This window comes from Ochlerotatus camptorhynchus, unplaced genomic scaffold (assembly GCF_037179485.1).
Source record: "Ochlerotatus camptorhynchus isolate MF236.1 unplaced genomic scaffold, CSIRO-AGI_Acam_v1.1 ptg000251l, whole genome shotgun sequence".
In the NCBI taxonomy this organism is placed as follows: Eukaryota; Metazoa; Arthropoda; class Insecta; order Diptera; family Culicidae; genus Ochlerotatus; species Ochlerotatus camptorhynchus.
The window spans coordinates 3838426-3858111 of record NW_027040741.1 but is presented as its reverse complement, the minus strand read 5'-3'; the positions used below and the strand labels follow the sequence as shown (position 1 = coordinate 3858111).

Sequence of the window (19686 nt, the reverse complement as noted above, 5' to 3'; positions counted from 1 at the left end):
ATGAACCTGGATGTAAGTTCTTTTGTTCGCGGGTTTTTCTCTCACCCGTATCTGAGTTAGTAGGACTCAGATGAAAAGAGTCGCGTGCTAGACAGAGCGTGGTATCCTATACATCTGGAAAAAAAACCTCCTCTCCATTCAGCCCGGCAGATATGAAAAACAATAAGTGATAATGCACTGCAGTTTCAAACCAAGGACGTCGCTGCCGCGAACGCCTAAAGTTTCCGAGAGAGCCTAACTATAATAGTGGCCATTTCAAATTAAAACCTGCAGACCACCGTGTGGCTCAAACAAATGTGCGGATGATAAATAGCGAGGAGTTTAACCCTTACCAGGTTGCATAATTGTTGTTTTAGCGTGGAGTGTTTCACCGAAGAACATCTGAAACGAGACGGCTGAAAAACGGACCAACAACGAACGGACCCATAAATATCCATTTTCGTAGATGGTATGTTTGATATGGTTTTTTTTTTTGCAAATGAGCGTTATTGTTCGGTGTTGCATGTGGCATGCTTATATGCATACCTATGCCTACTGTTGGGTCTTCTGATGTGATTCATAGTTATGGGAAGAGCGAAAAAGAGCCGGTTTAATGACATATTAGATAATTGTTGGCGCAATTTCTACGTTTTTATGCTAGTGGATTCTGAATGGAATGCACACCACATTTGCGAAGAACAAGCACCTATTTAGAGATAGGGAGCACATTTATGTGAAGCATTTATTGTATGCTTTAATTATATGTTGCGGCATATTGAAAATAACTTCTTCTTCTTCTTCTTCTTCTTCTTCTTCTTCATGGATATTACGTTCCATTTGGAACTTTATGCCTGCCCTCAACTTGATTGATTCGTGCATTGTGTGGCAAGCACGATGATACTAGTAGGAGGGTTATCCCCTCCCAAAAAAGCTTAACCTGAATTGCAATACAATACACGAACAACTGTGCCAAATTTTGACAGATTTGGATCCAATCTAGATTTGCGGGAGAATTCCAAGATTGAGAAAACTATGTAGAACAACATTTGCCAAAAACCTCACATCGATGCGAATTCTGTACAAAAAGCTATTACCATTTAATGTTTACCTAATGCAACGCATGGTACATACCTATGAGATAAGCGAGCATGCGATTTGTTAAAAGGTGATTTTTTTGAACAAAGTTTGATTCATCAAATTCACTGCTGCTAAAAAATCATCTCGTGAAGGTTTTGTATAAAAATACTGATACTGGAAACTTGATCCTTACATTTGATGTGCATGCCATTTGTTTTGCGTGTATGGGTAATAATGAGCTATGTGTGGGTTTTCGACAAGCAAACAACACTAATAAAAACCAGTGAAGAACAAGTGCTTGACCCTATTCCAATATACTAAAATATACTGAAAATATATTGTATGACAAAAAGTCGAATGACAAAGATATTTGGTCAAAACCTTCTTCATAAGTCATCCCTATCTGCACTAAAACTCTGGAACAACATCCGATGTTCTTCAAACCCACTTATAAAATCTTCTAAGCACATGCCTGTTGTAATACTTAGGAACTCACTCTAGCAGCTCTTTAGTCTTACAATTGAAGTGCACTTAACATTTACTTTAAGTTTCTGGAGCTTCCCTTTGGAAGTTCTCCGGCAAACGTAAAAAGTTCAGCGGTCCTGAGTCCTGACCCGACCTGAATATACCTGACTTCAATATATATTCTTAAGCAAACCCGCTTGATCTGCCATGAAGTCTCCTGAACTTGTTTATGAAGTCCTTCAGACTTCTTCTAAAAGTTCTTATGGTCAACCATGTAGCACCACTGGACATATTAAAACAAAAATTAGACCCATTTAACTAAAACAAAACCAATAATATGGATAGGCAATAGAGCTAATAAGCTATAGAAGAAGAATAGCTGTGCCGTCGCTGTCGAAACATCTTTTGCTTACATCTAATAGGGACACAACTGTCAAAGCGAGAAAAAAACTATGCAGTTTGACAGTTCTGTACCCGGTATTTTTCAAAATCGGAACAAAGGGAACACCAGCGCCATTAGCTCTATTGGATAGGCTTAAAGCAAACAAGAAGCGCTCCTTTCCTCTCACACTCAACCAATTCTAGATAAACATTTCAAAACGTCCTATCTGCATTGATCGATTCTCTTCATCGACTATCTCTTTTCATAACTACAGCTATGCAAACAGATTTCACGCTAATTCTACCACATAGTTTCATCAAGGATGTTCTTATCAGGGGTTTGACATATAGCTGAATACACGAACTCAACATCAAAACAACATATTATATCATGGTACCGCTGAAAACGTTGCAGATTTTCGGTACGCAGCAAACTTAAGCGATATGACAGCCATATTGAAATTTGATGAACATGTATGAGTGAGTTTCGTATTTACTATAATGTCGAGATCACACGAGCAGTCTTGTAAGCGGTCACGGTAGTCGACACATTTTCTGTGATAATTGACTGCCTTTGCCTCCGACACTTGCAAAGCAAGCTATCATAGTACAATACCAAACTAAAATGTCGTATGACAGGCTCTGTCATACGACACTGTCGCCGATGACCGTCACGAATGTATGTATTTTAGTTTTTCTCATAATAAGAGCTGCTGATGGTGTGCTTGTGTGAATTCTGAAAATAGCAAGTAATGATGTCCTAGTAATAATATTTCTGATCAGAAATGGGTTGATTTACACCAAATTGAGGAATTACAACGAAATCACACATGTCATATGATAGCTATTTTGATAATTTTCTTTTAGCTCGAATGTTATTCTACCACTCGTGTTGTGTGAAAGAGACGACGGTAGAGCATGAGTGTTCGAATACAAACAGACTGTCGCGCACGACAACGAAGCGAGTGTAGTAAAAAACGTCAACTGTTTCAACCCCTGCACACGAGTTATAACTAGGATGAACCTGAACCAAAACCAATGCCCTATTAGAAATTAAATTGATGGATTCATTAAGGGTGTAAGTGACAAAAAATTGAAGAAAAATGTTCAAGATTTGTATTAACAGTTGATGTTCTACGATTTTGGTCAATTTCAAAGTGTCATTTAAGGGGGTAGTCCACTCTGGAAATTTCAAAAAATCTTTTTTTTTTTACTTAAAAAATACTTTGGAATGTCTACTTTGACATAGACTTGACCGCAAGTCCGCAAGTGACATCGTTCCAAAGTTATAGGCCGATTAGTGGACTCGTGTCCAGACGCTCCAAGCGCGCTCAGGTGAGCGCTCGGAGTACCCGCCAGTTACCGGCGAAACGGCGTGTCTCAGTAGTTCCAACTGCTGCCGCGATTATCTCTAAACGATGTTTTCAAAATTGGCGGGTGCTGTGTTTTAGAAACGGCTAATTCGATTTAAACGGCGATTGCATTTTCGAGTTAAGTACCTTTTTTCTAGTCTTGTACGTAGCCGATTTTCAAAAGAATCAAAAATGGATTTTTGGTGCAAGCTTTTATCTCCAATTTTAGGGTACAAAAACGAACTGTTTTTTTTCAAAACGTCGCCAAATTTTTATTTTTCAACCAAATCAAAAACGGCTACGTACAAGACTGGGTCATCTATCAGAGAATAACCACAAAAAAATTCGTTGTTCCAGCTCCAGTGGTGTGACCGCCAGACGTCCCGCCCCGCGACGACTCAGACGGGAGGTCTCCTGGGGAACCTGGTGCAGCGGCTACAGGAGACATCCAATCGCGCCAAAAAAAATCTCAATTAAAGAGGACATTTCAATTACCATGCATTCCTTTTTTTGAATTGATCGTTATTTACCCTCAAAAAAATTCGTGAAAATGACCTATGACCTAATGATACTCTCTAATGAACATAAGTAGGGGCCTCCCTTACAGTGCTGTAAATTTTCATATCATTCGATTGAAGATGAACCACTACAACCATTCAATCAATTCTGTGTAAACGAATTCTCACATGACCATAATTTGAAGAGCCCCTTTCTCATTCGAAGCTCATTGTCACTATCAATTGAGTCACTCACTATCATTCGATATACGACAGTGGAGTATGGAAGAAATCCAGCAAAATGGTCCCGAACAGACAAGTCGACCCGATGTCGGATCAATGTAAGGCTAATTTAAGGTCGATGTCGACCCAATGTCGTGTTGTTGTCGGGTAAATTTTGGGTTTATGTCGGGTCTATGTCGGGTCAACATCGGGGTGGGGTTTGGTAGAAGTCAGGTTGGTGTCGGGTTGGCTTAGCTTTTTCGCCGGAATGTCGACTAGAGCTCCGTTTGTGTGTAGGTTACACTCAATCGAATGATATATAGCGTTTCTCAAATGAGAATGATCCATGCCTTCGTCAAATCAAGAGCAAATTTTCATTATGTCGTAAGTAACATTCGCACCAATCCGAGAAAAATAAAGTTTTGTTTTGATGACCGAAAATTTATTCCTATTTCAAAGTAAACACATATAATTTCATAGTGATAGCAATGTTTAACATATTTAGCAGGGTTTTAATCATACAAATGCAAATCGCTAGCTTTCATGCTAAAAAATACTGGTTTTTGAGTCAAAAGTTATTATACGTCGTTTGGTGGCCCCTATTGTTACTTAAGTCAAAGTGTATTTACCAGGATATTCGGGAGAATTATCAATTATGTCTCCTTACGTGCAGCCCATTCATCATTTTAGGACCACCGAAATCATCTTAGCAACAAACAGTTCGATTTATTCACTTTAATAATGAGAAAGCGAAACGACGTACGTACACTTTTCACGGGTTTCTCAGCGCTGCTACTTAAGTCAAACGGCATCTCCATAGAAATTGGGTGACTTAAGTAACATCGAAAACTATTTTGATCGGAAGGTGATTACATCAAAAAGCAATTTGACTGGCAAATAAATTTAAAAATGTGATTTGATCCTATATTCGGACAGTATATAGTGTAATAGCAGGAGAATCGATTGACACTGATAGCTCGACTTTGTTTACCTTTGTTACATTCGACGTAATGAAAATTTGCTCTTGAAAAGACTAAGCAACTGATATCACCCATTCGGAGGAGGTCCCCTTTGATAGCGAATAGCTATTTTTCTCATTTTCATCAAAAATGTTCAAATGATTTTGAGAATTTACAGCACTGCTCCCTTAGCTCAGTCGGTAAAGGCGCAGCTACAAAGCAAGATCATGCTGGAAGTGGTTGGGTTCGATTCCCGGTCCGGTCTAGGAATTTTTCAGGTTGGAAAATTTCTCGACTTCCCTGGGCATAGAAGTATGATTGGACTTGCTACACAATTATACCAATGCAAAAATGGTACAGGCATCGAAAGCTCTCAATTAATAACTGCGGAAGTGCATCTAGAACACTAAGTTGAGAGCACGCAATAAGCTAATATGCGATATGAAATAAGCTTAAAATGCGAAGAAGAAGAAGAAGAAGAATGAACATAAGTTTTAAAATTTTAAAACTAGACTTTTTTTATTAAAATTTTAAATATTCTTTTTTTTTCGGTTTTGGCGTAACTTTTTGATTTTATTTGTTTTTTTTTTCAAGGTTTGTCAGCTTTGTCTCAGACGTTATTTCGATTCATTTTCATGCTATGATTTATTGATAAATATCGAGTACCCTATTTTGAAAAACTAAGCGTGAGTGAACAATAATGGAATTCTGAGAGGAAAATATAAAACCGATTCGTCCGATGTTGTGGAACTGTTCAATATTCGCACTACAGTAATGACCCAATTTTAGCACATCAGAATTTTATCATTTAATAATTTCACATAACCGTTATTCCTAATCTTTCTCATTCATCTTCAAGAAGGATGTTTAAGGTATACTTTGGTCGAAGACAATATATCAAGAAGACTGGCCACTCTTTCATTTTCTAATAAAACCGTTCTAGACAGGCACAATCACGTCATCTGCCGCTCAAAAGTGAATGCTTCGAACGAATTTGATAGCAAAATTAACAACCTCAGTAGAAAGTGATTTTATTGAAGTTTGACTTAGTTTCATGCTCGAAGCCAATAAAAGTTTCAATTAGATTGACAGAACATAGTTGCATTGCTTTTCAATGACGACCGGTGACTGTTTCATTGATAGATGATATTTTTAGAAATTTGAATCTTCAGTAGACCTGTTTTTTATCAAAGGGAAGTGTCGCTCGAGCCATAACAGCAATTTTTAAAATAACGAACATTTTGGATGGCTTGAGTAACGATAAAAAAAACACGTGTAATGAAGATTCATATATGGTATGGGTGGAAAGTTCGTAGAAGAAATACTTTAAAATTCTTCACTTTTTAAGATATCTTCAAGCAATCATCAATCACTTTGAATAGTCAACCTCTGGTCGCAAAGTTAGTAGATAACATATTAAGCTTTGCTATAAAAGTTGTTACAGCAGTTTTCGTTGTTTCAGTCTCGAGAAACAAATATAATAAACCGTAAATTACCACCTCTAAATCATCACCGATTTTGCTGAAAATTGGCACAGAAGTTCAAATTAACATGACGAATAGTAATCACGGTTGACCCGGTGCATCCCGTACATTTCTGTTAAAATGAACAGGTCTAATACTTAGTGTTGGTGAAAACAATGAGGTTCTTTCGTGTTTCATGTCTGGGTTTTAAGGATTCCAAGATAATGAGTTGGATGCAGAGTATATCCAATATTTAAAAACAACAGGAAGCTCAATTTTTGAACAATTCACTATGCTTCTCTGATTAATTATTCAAGTTTGTTAATCGGTAGAGACTATTCAACGGATGGAACCCCAGAGTATCAGTTCTCGATACCAAAAACTTACCGAGATACAGGTTGTTAGTTAGCATTCTTCATTAAAGAGCCCTTCTGCCTTGCAAAATGTAGGCAATAGAGTCATGCAATTGTCGATTTTTGTAAAAATCAATAATACATTAAATCTCATTTTTCTCTGTTTTGAATAGGTCTTCTTATGCATGAAGATGTTCCTGAATGCTTGTTTTTTGAGCTTTCAAATAAGCTATATAGTGGTTGTACTCGATCCACTTAGATCCACTTACTCGGCACTTAGAAATAACTAATTTTACACGTGACGGAATCCATGGTTGATATAAAAGATGATGATATGTAAACAAACATGTAATGTAATTTTAAGTGCTCCGAGACTGAAAAGTTCGTTGCCCGATTAAAATTGCGTTTGAGTAAGCTGAATTTTGCGTCTGTTAATACTCAAATTTATGTCAAAATTGACGCTCGTATATGTCACTCTCAGAGCACCTAAATTTACATGAAGTGTGTATGGGTATAAAATATTGGCTGATAAAAAAATGAACCAGGGCACGCTAAAAAAAAAATTCATGGTACATTCGTACAATCCCTGGAATAAAGTCAATTTTCATAGTCGGGTAAGGTGGGTTACGCTTGGGTGGGTTTATCGACCTCAAATAAGCTAATGCTGGTTTGAAAAACAAATACATTAGTAAAGGTACTAACTACCCCGTGACCCATCATGCCCCTCCATACCCTAATAAATCGAATATTCGAACCCTTCGTTCTGAGTCAAATATTTCAATATGTACCTCAACATTTATAGGAAAATATAGAAAATATGCTTGTTGGCCATTATGTACAAAAAGGCCAATACTAACACTATTTTGCATTTGGAAGGAAAGCTGAATATTTGGTCTTATGTAATTGTTGATGTTGAGTGTAACTTCTTTATAAAAAGTGATATATACTATGTTTCAAAATGACAATGACATGCGCCTCATGAAGCTTCAAAAGTCTCTCATAGATGAATTGAGTTAAAAGAGATAGTCCTAAAAAATTTAAGGTACACCCTAAAAAAAATTGCTCTAAAATGATAAATTTAACTTAAACTAAGAGATGAACTAGCCTTTGACTAAAAATCTCTAAAACAAAGATTAAAAAAAAATTAAAAACTTTAAGAGATAAAAAAAATCTATAGAATAATATACCATCAAAATATATACACCAGCTTATAAAAAGGACGCAGTAGGCCGCGCTTGAAAGCTGACGTGTTTTACTTTTGCTGCGTATTTTTCGTCAGCGAATTAAACATTTTTTACATTAAATTTGTTAAATAGTGTGTTGAAATTTAGTTTCAAGTGTTCATAAAGTTTGCCTTGAGTGACTCGATTGACCTTGAATCTAACCTCCAAAATCTATGACGCAGCTTCAGGTCCATTGTTCGGTGTCGGTTTTCATTGCCCGTTTTTCCAAGTTCGGATGTCACACTTTCGACGTGTAGTTCTATTGAGAGATTCGTCACCGTGGGCGAGTTTGAACTCGGTCCGGCTGGTGAATTAACCCTGGAACGAGCTGATAATGTGTCCGTCGCGAGGTTTGGTGGTGATTTGGTAGCCGACGTTGCCGTGAATCAACAAGTTTTTTGGTTGCAGAAGTGTTCGGCTGCTGGTCTCACGCCGGTGTCGGAGTTTGCGAGCAATCTGAAAGCCCAAGACTGGACGGGTTGGTGGCCGTGAACTGTTCCTGGGGAAAGCACTAGACGCGAACCTCCTCCCAAATTACAATGGTAATGCAAGAAAATTTGTGTTCGTTGTAGGAAGTATTACGACAAATGTGCATCACGAAATGAGATGCAAAGCTTAGAGAAAATCAAAACTACGGAGCCCATGGATTGGAGGATCAAATTAACATGGTGAAATCAGTTATTTTTGTGATATCCCAGAAGTATTATTTTGTTATAATTTTTGTTATGTTGAGATTATTCAACGACAATGATAACATGTTAAGTTATCAAATCTTGATAACCGGGTATCAGAACTTGATATCAATTTGGAATAATCCTTTGCTCGGGAATACACAAATATACACAAACACAGCTTTTTATAAGAAAAACTTCAATAACTCTTGATTGGCAAAAGGTATCAGCAAACATTGCGTCTTCGAAAGTTCTAAAAGTTATCTCAAGGCAACATTACTGAGAAACTGGAAATTTAAAAAAATAGAGCAAACAAACAGTTTAAATTGAAGTCAATTGTGGAAAATGCTCTAAATCGGTGAATTCAAGAGATACAAAAATGTTTTCTTCAACAAATTTGCTTGAAATTAGCTGAGCTACAACTTTAGCAAAAAATGTACACCTTTATTTCTGCAAATATAAAAGTTTTTTTTTATTTCAATAATAATATGAACCGCCCTAGTATTCATTGACACCTAAATGTGGGCACTTTGTAGAAGACACTGTTTTCGCATGTTTCAATTTTAGGCTCTAAATGCATCTTTCTAACTTAACTGAAGTATCCGGATATTTGAAGTCCCAGCTCTACTAACTTCCCATTCCGGACTACTGTGCATTGACAAAAACAGATAGCGTGACTAACATATGAATGAAAAATTGCGGAAATAACCTTTCCATCGGTTTAAAAAATCTTTTCAAAACGCATAAATAGAATCCGAGGCACATCGTTTTTAAAAAAAAAAAAGTGACGAGTTAATTTTCAGTGTGGTACTTAAAGAGTTGATATCTTTACTATAGAGACTTTCAGCCTCATGCTGGTTCGTTTCTTTTCACCGTATTGACCGTGTGGTAAATCATGATTTTTCATCAAAACGATGCATTTTCACTACCAATCACCGCAATGCAATAATTATCTGCATTTGCAACACACCCTTCGACATGGCCGATCATTTCGCTGTTCACACACGAGCGATTACTCAATTACTATTTCACCACCTTTGTCACAAAAACTCCTCAGCCAGCGGTTTGATCGACACACGCTACTGGTATACTGTTCGCTAATGGCTTGGACAGCTGAGTCCACCAGGCAGAAAGGCCTCAGCTTTGCTTCAATTTCTTCTTGTTTTGTTTACATTCAAGCTCATTCGGTTGGCTTCACCATGGTACGAAATAAGCAAAATCGTTACACAATCTGGTACTTTTTTGTCTCTCTCGGGTCCACTGCTTGGTTCTACCACCGTGTGGTTTTAACGGTGTCACGGAATGCAAAACATGCGGATCAAGTTAAACCCAGCGCGACGCGCCAGACCTCGGAGCTTATACACGTCTAACCGGCTTAGAGTTTCGAACAGAACTGAAATCTGAACTGCTTTAGTGCCATCGTGAGCAAAACACGCTGCGCCGATTACAACGGTTTATTATGAGACAATCGTCAGCACCGGTTGGGGAGTAGATAAATTTGAAAGAATCAAAACTCAGGATTGATTTCTTGATGTGAGGTTTATGAATAGAAAATATAAATTTATGCAAATTATGAAAAGTATTTTAAAATTTGTCCTTAAATGGGCTCACTTTATTTAATAAGCGGTGTTAATGTTTGTATGGTTTCGTAATACTTCTACTTCAATTGGATATACCTCCATTATCGGTCATTTCATTATCAACTGCTAATATATTTGCTCTTATCCTAACTAAACTAACCATCAAAACAGCTGATGGGAAAGTTACCCAAAGCTTTTTTAACTTCAACGCATTGGACGGAAATGGGCTTCATGGCGAGAAACAGCGCAGAACTCTATTTGCTATAAGTAAGAGCTCCGTGCAAGCTTTTTTCACGCACGCGTGATTCTGTTCGTAAATGGCTAAGACAGCATGTGTAATTGTTTTGAGCCAAGCGGCCGTGGTTATTTTGTTGCTCTTTATGCTAAACATTTGAAAACAAGAGTTGATGCTATACAATATTTTTTCCACAAGCAACAGACCACATTCCTTCATGGTAAGGAAATTGTAAAGCAAATTTATACTTAGTAATGTAATCATCACGTATGGGACCTCTCAATAGCATAAACAGTCATTAAAGGCGTGCCATACTGTGCCGGCGGCGGTTTTGATCCGGTCCGATGTAGATTGGAGAGCGGCTTACTACGCTCATTTTTTGCAGGAGATGCTTCTCATCATAGAGCATATTTTAAATATGTAGAAATACCCCATGCTTGAAATATAGGTTCTGGATGCAGTAATCCACCCTAGTATATTTTTGGTATAAACATTTTCTCAACTTCCATGGATGGCCCTGTGACTGTTGTTAAAAACAAATAATTTCCATCAATTCTGTGTCCACTAGCCGATTAAATGATCATTCTAAGCAGAGGTGCTAGAAGTGAGTGGAACAGATAGGGCAGGTCCTACGCACAAAAACACCCGGGTAGGACAGTCGAAGCAATGTTCTACCCATGGTTTTGTTGAAAATCTATTCAAACAAAAACGAACCATTACAATCTGTTTTATAAGTTCTTCACGGTGCAGTTTAGTGCACTCACTTAACTTAATACATCTAGTTTTTATTCATTTTAGAGAACAAACACGATCATCTAATCTGCCTTGTCTTACTGGTCTCAAAGCTTCGCCTAAGAGTAGGGTAACTGATGATGGTTGGACCTATTTCGGCCGGTTTCACACGACGTCAACATTCATGTCGTATTTGTTTATGAATTAAACATATAATTATGAAAATTGCGTGATTAGGGGAAAGATCTACCTTTATTTTTTCTAATAATAACATAAAAAGTTAAATATTATGAACAAATGATTTTATAAAACGTTTTTATTCAGCAAAGAATTATGATGTTGGTTGGACCTATAATTGGACCTAAAAAATGATGATGGTTGGACCTATTTTTGCAAATGCTAGTTTAGCCCATATTTTTTTCAAAAGCTTTGTTTAGAGCTTATTGGTACCATGAAAAAATCCTTTTTATACAGTTTTTATGAATTTGCAATGTAATAAAATCAAGAAATTTGAGTTTAACTTCGTTTTTTAAAAAAGTTCACTTTCCACGCATTAGCTATTAATCGTGGCCCATGTTCTCGGAAATCATTGATCCGATTTGGAATTTTTTTAACTTCAAACTAGGTATTGTGGTCCCATTGAAAGCAATCGAATATTTTTGGAATCGGTCAACTGGTTCCGGAGATATGGCCGGAACAAGTTCCAGGGTATATGGAACATGGAGCTAATTTTAACATGGAAGGAATAAAACCTATCATGCGACACTTCACATTACTTCCAAATTCGATAACAAGACCAATAACAAAATTGAGTGCCTTGGACCACATTGGCCACTTCCGGGCATGTTGTGGGTGCCCCCGGGGAATTTAGTTGCTTAAAATGACAGAATATCAGAACTTAATTCCGGTTTTAAAGTTTTTTTTTTTCGGAAATAAGTTTCAGGTAGCAATTTTTAGTTTGTTAACATTTTATTTCAAATTAATTCACACACAGAAGGTGTATGAGAAGTGCTTAATGTAAATTAATATTAACAGTTTCTATCGGCGCTTTCGTGGTAGTTCGAAAATCGGTGGTTACCCTTTCAACCAACCTGACGATGGAATTCCTACTTTAAATTTACGCCCAACGCAAGGTCTTTAGCAGCATCCAAGATCTTTTTGGTCGTCTTGGCACTGCCAGAAGCAGCGCACATACAAACTCAATCCCCTCGTTGGTTCTCCAAATCAACACTCAACACTATTTCCCTTCCATATTTCTTGCCGTGGCTTCCCATAATTTTTGCGTGAAATGTCGTTTTCGGAATATTGTACCTTTTCTGTGCCTGATCGCGGAAAGTGATTTATTTCTTACTAAAAGAACTCTTTTCTTTAGCCATTATTTCAATCGAAGAAACTGATCACTCGGCCTAAAACGAAATCGAAATTTCAAATCAGCTGCGCATGAAGGATGTAGACAAACCGAAGCGCACCTAGCAGCCGTCTTAGGAAACACATAGGTCCAACCATCATCATGCGTAGGTCCAACCATGATCATATTTATCTATTCGAATTTCGTCAATTATTCAAACATTTGAGTGAAGCCAATGGATAAATGGCGTACTAACGTGTTGTTTACACCTTAATGCAGTATTTTACTGCATGAAAATAAAAATAAATGTAAAAAATATTCCTTTTTTGTATGTTTGAAAGTAAGGCATGATGACGAGCTAATGCATGGAAAGTGAACTGTTTTGAAAACACATTGAAACTCAATTGTTTTGAAGTTTTTTTCAATAAAACATCCATGCAAATTGAATAAAAAGAGTTTTTATGATAGTAAAGTGATCTTTGAAAATAAAAAATTAGCGAAGATTGACTAAACTAGCGATTGAAAAAATAGGTCCAACCATCATCAGTTTTTGGATAGGTCCAACCAGAATCAATTACCATACTGCTTCTCAGTTGCCGCCCCGTGCTGCTGCCACTACCATTCGACCAGCCAGCAACGCCTGATGAATTTTGCGAAGCGATGTGTAGCAGGCCATCGCGCTTCCTCCCGGTCACAACGCTGTGGATTGATCTTCACCCGTAGAAGCTCGCGTTGCCGACCAGACGAAATGAGATCACGCAGGATGCACCGGTCTCGCTGGTTCCCAAGTCACTTCACCGGCTATCGGTCTACATTCCTCGCTCGCCGGTACTCCAAACCAGCAGATGGATATAGTGTAGGCCAATTCGTGGTACCGGCGGGGATTACCCCAAAGCACTTAGCTTCCTGCGGCTATCGATGGTTTGTCGGTTCGGTGTTTAGCGTATCATGTCGTATCATATGTAGCGTGTCGAATCACAGCACCAACAATCGACGCTGCCAGAATCATTCGTTCTTCCGTTACAGCGAGTACTAAGTCCGGCAAGAGATCCGACGGTTTGAGCTTCGAAACGAGTCGATTTCTATCCAGACAGTCTGCCAAAGAAAATCTGAAAAAAGGCCATATTCAGTATTTGCACATAAGCACTATATGCCGAATCCAACCGGTCAATATAACTCACCCGTTGACGCCTTTCTGAGTTGATTCATGTCTTCTGGCGGAACTGAACCGTTACCGTTGACTGCGCCCTTTAACCGTTGCCTACACCGTTAAACTCACTCGTGCTGCCGTCTGTCGGGATTGTGGAAACTAGCTTCAGACTTCATTCTAATATTCAATGAAGTCAAAATTCTTCGAGTGTGGTGGAAGCGCCGATGCGCCTTCTTCATTGGTGTTGTCAGCAACTTCGTCAACATCTTCAAACTCATCTTCGGACAGCTCTTGATGGTCATCTTCAAATTCATTCGTTGGCTGCACGTCATCTGTATTGATCTCTTCAACTGCTGGAATAACTTCAGGTGCGTTACCCCTACCGGGGAACAACTACTGAAGTCTCCCTTCCCTACTAGGATTTCGAAAGTCGGAAATAATTCACGTCCGAAACCTTTTTCGAGTTGGAGAATACTTCTCCGTTTATTAATTAATCAATCGTTTTTATACTAAACCTATTTACTAAGTACATAATTTTTGGGCATTCTTACCCTCTCTACTCTCCCTAGCTGCGCGCGTCGCGAGCATATCTTTTTGCAATGTTATTATCACCGGTCGTTCACCGATCGGTTTTTTTTTTCATTTACTTCATATACCTCTACCCGTCATACCGTCGCCACCTAGATCCGAAGTGGAACCTTGCAAAAAAATGAATTTGTTGTTTTTACCGATAATTGCACTTCGCATCCAGGGCATTATTAGTCGCGTATGTCCAGTCAGCTGTTTGTAGTCCAAAGTCGAATGTGTTCTGTTTGAACTCCCCTAGCATGACATAAATTTGCTGCGTCTATCGAACTTCTCGCGGAACGTTGGCCCTCGTGGCTCTGCACAGGGATCACCATCTTCGAAGCTACTTCTTCCTCCAGCGATTTCTCTGGTGTCTTGAACGGAAAACTTGTCTCGTCGAATTTCACATCTCGTGCCACGAACATTTTCCTCGTTTTTGGATTCCACAGACGATAACCGGTTTTTGCGTAGCCCAGCATCACACTGCGCAAACCGGTTGGGTCCAACTTGCTCCTCTTTTGTTTCGGAACCCATGCAAATGACTGGCATCCGAACACTCTCAGTTTCCCAACATCTGGTTTCTCACCGTGCCAACATTCAGCCGGGGTACAGTTTTGTTTCAACGCTTCAGTTGGTTTGTTGTGTACACTGCATTCAATACTGCTTCGCCCCACATAGATTTCGGTGCTCCGGATTCAGTTAGCATAGTCCTGATTTTTTTTCACAATGGTCCGATTGAACCTCTCTGCTACTCCGTTATACTGTGGTGTATAACCAACGGTTGATTCAACTTGAATTCCTTGTTTCATATAGTACGCAAGCTAATCATTCGAAAAGTATTCTCTTCCCAGGTCACACCTCAAGTTTGCGATCTTGTTCCCGAACTTTGCCGTTGCCATGGCCTCGTATACTTTGAAGAAATCAAACACTTGGTCCTTTCGTTTCATCAAATATATAACAGCAAAATGAGTATAGTCATCGATAAACGACACGAAGTACTGATACCCATCTACTGTTTTCGGTGTTATCTGGCCGCGAACATCCGTATGAACACGCTCCAATGGTCTTGTTGTGCTCGGTCGACTCTTGTTGAATGGCAACCGGGTCATCTTGCTCTCTGCACAGGACTCGCAAAATCCACCTTTATTTTTAATTTCCCCGATTCCATCTACCATTTCGCTCTGCTTCAGGCGTCGTACATTCTTGAAGCTCAAGTGACCAAACCGTTTGTGCCATAGCTGCAACTCATCACCATCACCTTTCACAATGATGGCCGAATCTGATGTATAACGCTGCATCGTCAGGTAGAATAGATTCCCGCGTAGTTCCGCCACAGCTATTGTTTCACCGTTTTTGGACAACACTGCTCGATCCGGCTGGAATTCCACTTGGACTCTTGCTTTCAGTAACCGCGACAATGACAGCAAATTGAACTTGAGGTTCTTCACAAATAAGACGTTTCCAAAGGACAATGTCAGACTATTCTCACCCATGAACGTCTTCGTTTTCACTGTGCCTTATTTAGAAGCAATAAGTTTCTCACCTTGCTTGGCACTTTCAATTACCAGCGGTCTGTCGAATTAATTGAACTCGTGAAAATACCGCTCATCATTGGCCATGTGACGACTTGCTCCCGAGTCCAATATCCATTCAATGTCCAATTTCGACTTGTAGATCGCTTCCTGGGAAATCATCAACGCCACTTCTCTGGCTACGGGAACAGTTGCTACTTGAGCTCGATCATACCGCTTTTTGAACTTTGGACATGCACCCTTCTTGTCCCCTTGTTCACCACACAAAGCATTTTCCTTGAAACTTGGACTTTTCTTTGCTTCTTTCCGGCTGCAAACGCTGATCCTGATCCATCCGAGACACCATTGGCACATGAATTGTCTCCTCTTCCCATTCGTTTCTGCTCTTCGGCCAGCAAACGCACCTTCACCGTGTCCAACTTCAATTGATCATCTCCCAGGTTCTCCATAGCCGTGGTGACAACATCGTACGTCGATGGCAGAGAAATGAACAGTTGACTTACGGCATCTAACTCCGTGACAGTAGCACCAGCTCCCTTCAACTGGCGGACTAACTCGTCAAATTTTCGGAAGTGGTCCTTTAACGGCGTTCCTTCTTCCATCTTCAGCGTTGCTAAGGACCTCCGAATGTATGTTTGCACTGCAAAACCCTTCTTCGAGAACGTGCTTGCCAGGGAGTTACACATTTCCTTCGCAGTGTTCTTGTCACGCACGTACTTCAGATGAGAATCCGCGATGTACGCAACTAGAAGAGCCTTCGCCTTTTCGTCTTTTTCTTGAAAAGCTTTCCTCTGCGCTTCGTCAGCTGGTGCATCCTTCGTGATCATTTCCTTCACGTCGTGAGCCGACAACTGCGTTTCAACCCGGAACCTCCACACGTCGTATCCTTCACCAGTAAACTGGACTATTCCTACTTTCGCCGCTTGACATCTTCACTCCCGTCTTCTCCGTAATTCCGTAACGAACTCTACAAGTTCATTACACTTTTGTATTTAATTTAAACGTAAATATTTTTGTTTTAAACATATTTTCAATTTTCTTCAATTTTCAACATATGAGTTTAGAGAGTAGTTTTTTTAATCAAACGAAAAAAAAGTCGTATCCGTAAAGTAATGAGCTTTTTTTTTAGAATGTAATGTGATTAAATGTGAACATTTTCCATTATAGGGATTACATCACTTTGTCATCACACGGAAGTATTACCGAATTCTTTTTATTTTTTTTATTTACTAAAAGTGATTTTTCTTCTGTTTCTACCTTTTAGCTTTTGTCACTATTAATTCCACTCGACCCAGTTACCATTTCGACCTTTCGTCCATTCAACCAGATTTTTCATTCGACTTTATATCCATTACGGCCATGTTCCATTCGATGGTTCTTCCATTGACCTCTTTTCCTATAACCGGCAGGTTCATTTCGGCTGGTATACTGCCTATAACCGCATATCAGTCCCATATGGATTTTCGTCAATTTTGAGATAACAACGCTATCCACTATCAATTGACATCAACATTCATATTATGTGATCAAACTATGGACTTTGATCATGAAAAATATGAAAACAACATCAAGTCAGTTTGTCCCATCAAGCAAAGTAATCGCATATCAGTCCCATCCTGAAATTTAGTCGTTCATAGTTTAAGTTAAAGTTCTGCTTTTCGAATTGCCATATTTTTCGCTGATATAACAGAACAGAATGAAGCTTTGTGATAGATTTTAGCTTGAAAAAAATATCAATAAATTTACTATGATTTTTCAAATATTTACATGAGAATTGCACTTCGTAACTTCGACTGCCATTTTCTCAATGCCTACTTTTTCCAATGGGACTGATATGCGTTTATAGGCAGTATATTACTATGAGTGCCTGTATGTACCTGCATAGTGCTAACCTTCTGCTTAGTCCTCCTTGGCGATTTTCTATGGGAGTGAGACCGGCCACCGTGCTATCGTAGGATAACATTATTATAGAAAAATCAGTATCGCTGAAATACTCACCAAAACAAAATCTTAGGTGACCCTCTTTCGATTAAGGCTAGTTTCAAAATGTTCGGCTGGTCGGTATCAATCTCAAAATAAATAGAAAAGTTTCCTTTATCGCATGCTGAAGGATTTGGGAATTTAAATGACGCATATAAATAAATAATCTAGAGTAGCATACTATTTATTGACCCAGTACTAATTTCTCAACCTTTTGGTCCAGAAGAGAGAGGGATGCACATAACTGAGGTATCTGATAATTTAAAATCAAAAATCGCGCATGATTTTTTGATTTGATTTGTGAAAATCGAAAAGCAGTTTAATGTAGTATTCTATTTGTTATGGAAGCAAACAACGAATTATTTCATAATATAAACTGCTCAGGTCTCAAACCAAAATATTTACCTTCCAGTAGTCGCCTCAAAAAACACACTATTTAAACATGGTTTTTAACAACAATTCTTTAGCCTATTTTTTAATACTCCGGAGCAGAACGTAGGCATACATGTTTTTGTTCTGCAGTGAATTAGTACGCATTTGAAAATTTAATCTTCATTACAAATAAATTATATTTACAATAACTTACAATTTTAAACTTAGTTCCAACCATTACCAAATCACAATTCACATCAAACATAAACTCGAAGCATAATTCAAAGATTCAGGCAAATCGTAAAAAAAAACATCATTGAGTATTCCGTTATAAAACAAACAAAAAATCTTTATCAAGGAAATTATTTTCAACCGAATATTTTAAATTTGCCACAAAATCTTGATAATTCTCAAATCATGCCATGTTGTGCGAGAAACAATCTTATTTTTTTTATGTAATGAAATCAAACTATCAGTACAGTCTGAGTGATTGCATGTCATGCTAATATTAATTATCTCGTTCTGTATCAATTAAAGGTCAGACAACCGTTTAATGGTCGCCTTCAGCAAAATCTCTGTTTCCGGATCGAACGTCGATTTAATGCACTCACTGGAATAAAACACACCGCTCCTGGTATTGCTGATATCCTGAAAATGAACGAGATGCATTCATCGAGGTGTAACATAAAAAACCTTCCCACACTCCATACTCACATTCCATGCTTTGCTCTCCATCGAGTGAATTTCCGAGCGTGAAATCAACTCCTTCCCCAATATCTGGTGCAATCCGGCTTTCCGTATCACCACCTCCAGTGCATAATTTCGACAATCGGATTCGCTTCCCTGCAGCAGTGCGGAGATGAAGATATCCCCAGTAGAGCTGTAAGAAGTGGGATGAGCAGCAACAGAGAACATTACATGCATTCGAAAATGTAATTGTCGCATAAATCAAACACGCCTAATCACATCTCAACTATTGGTTGAATCCCGTAGGAGGAGACGACATTCAACCTCTTACTCTCGAGCTCGCACTCGCAACCACACTAATTTATGATGCTTACTTCGAATCCGAGATTAATTTCAGCCAAAATTTATGACCATCGAGAATCAACACCAGGCAAGCGTTGTCAACAGGTGCCCGTGGCGGAAGTGAAATCTCGGCCGATGCCGTCCCGAAAGAGATGATTGGCGTACAATGATGGTCGGTAACATGCTGCTCCAGAGCGGAAGCTGCAAATCAGATGGGAATTAGTGCATTAGAGATAGTGGAGTAGTCCTGGGAACAGAGGTGTGTGTTGGCCGTAGGAAGGCTGGGGGGTTGATAAAGGCAGTATTTCGAATTGTATCATTTTATTCAGAAGGCCGATGCCTTGTAACATATATAACTAAAGTTTCAAACAAATCTATGAGACAATAAGAAGCCTGCACACACCAGTGCAAAATGGGAAAATGGGCCCATTCAGTTACCAGTAGCAGTCCCATACTCCAGAAACAATTTATGTTCTACCCCATTTCACCGTACATATCATTGAATTACCGCCTATCCTT

General features: G+C 38.7%; 2 protein-coding genes across 2 annotated transcripts in view; both read right to left on the bottom strand.

Moving 5' to 3' along the window:
- LOC135704918 (mucin-2-like) overlaps positions 1–19686 on the bottom strand; it is a 418648-nt gene that overhangs the window by 231923 nt on the left and 167039 nt on the right. The window lies entirely within an intron of this gene.
- Positions 18593–19686, bottom strand: part of LOC135704929 (uncharacterized) — a 37871-nt gene continuing 36777 nt past the window's right edge. The window contains exons 5-7 of the mRNA XM_065226475.1: positions 19200–19368; positions 18853–19018; positions 18593–18786 (exon numbers count right to left, since the gene is read on the bottom strand). Coding sequence (XP_065082547.1) covers positions 18670–18786; positions 18853–19018; positions 19200–19368 — 452 coding nt within the window. The 3' untranslated portion in view covers positions 18593–18669. The remainder of the gene's footprint in view (positions 18787–18852; positions 19019–19199; positions 19369–19686) is intronic.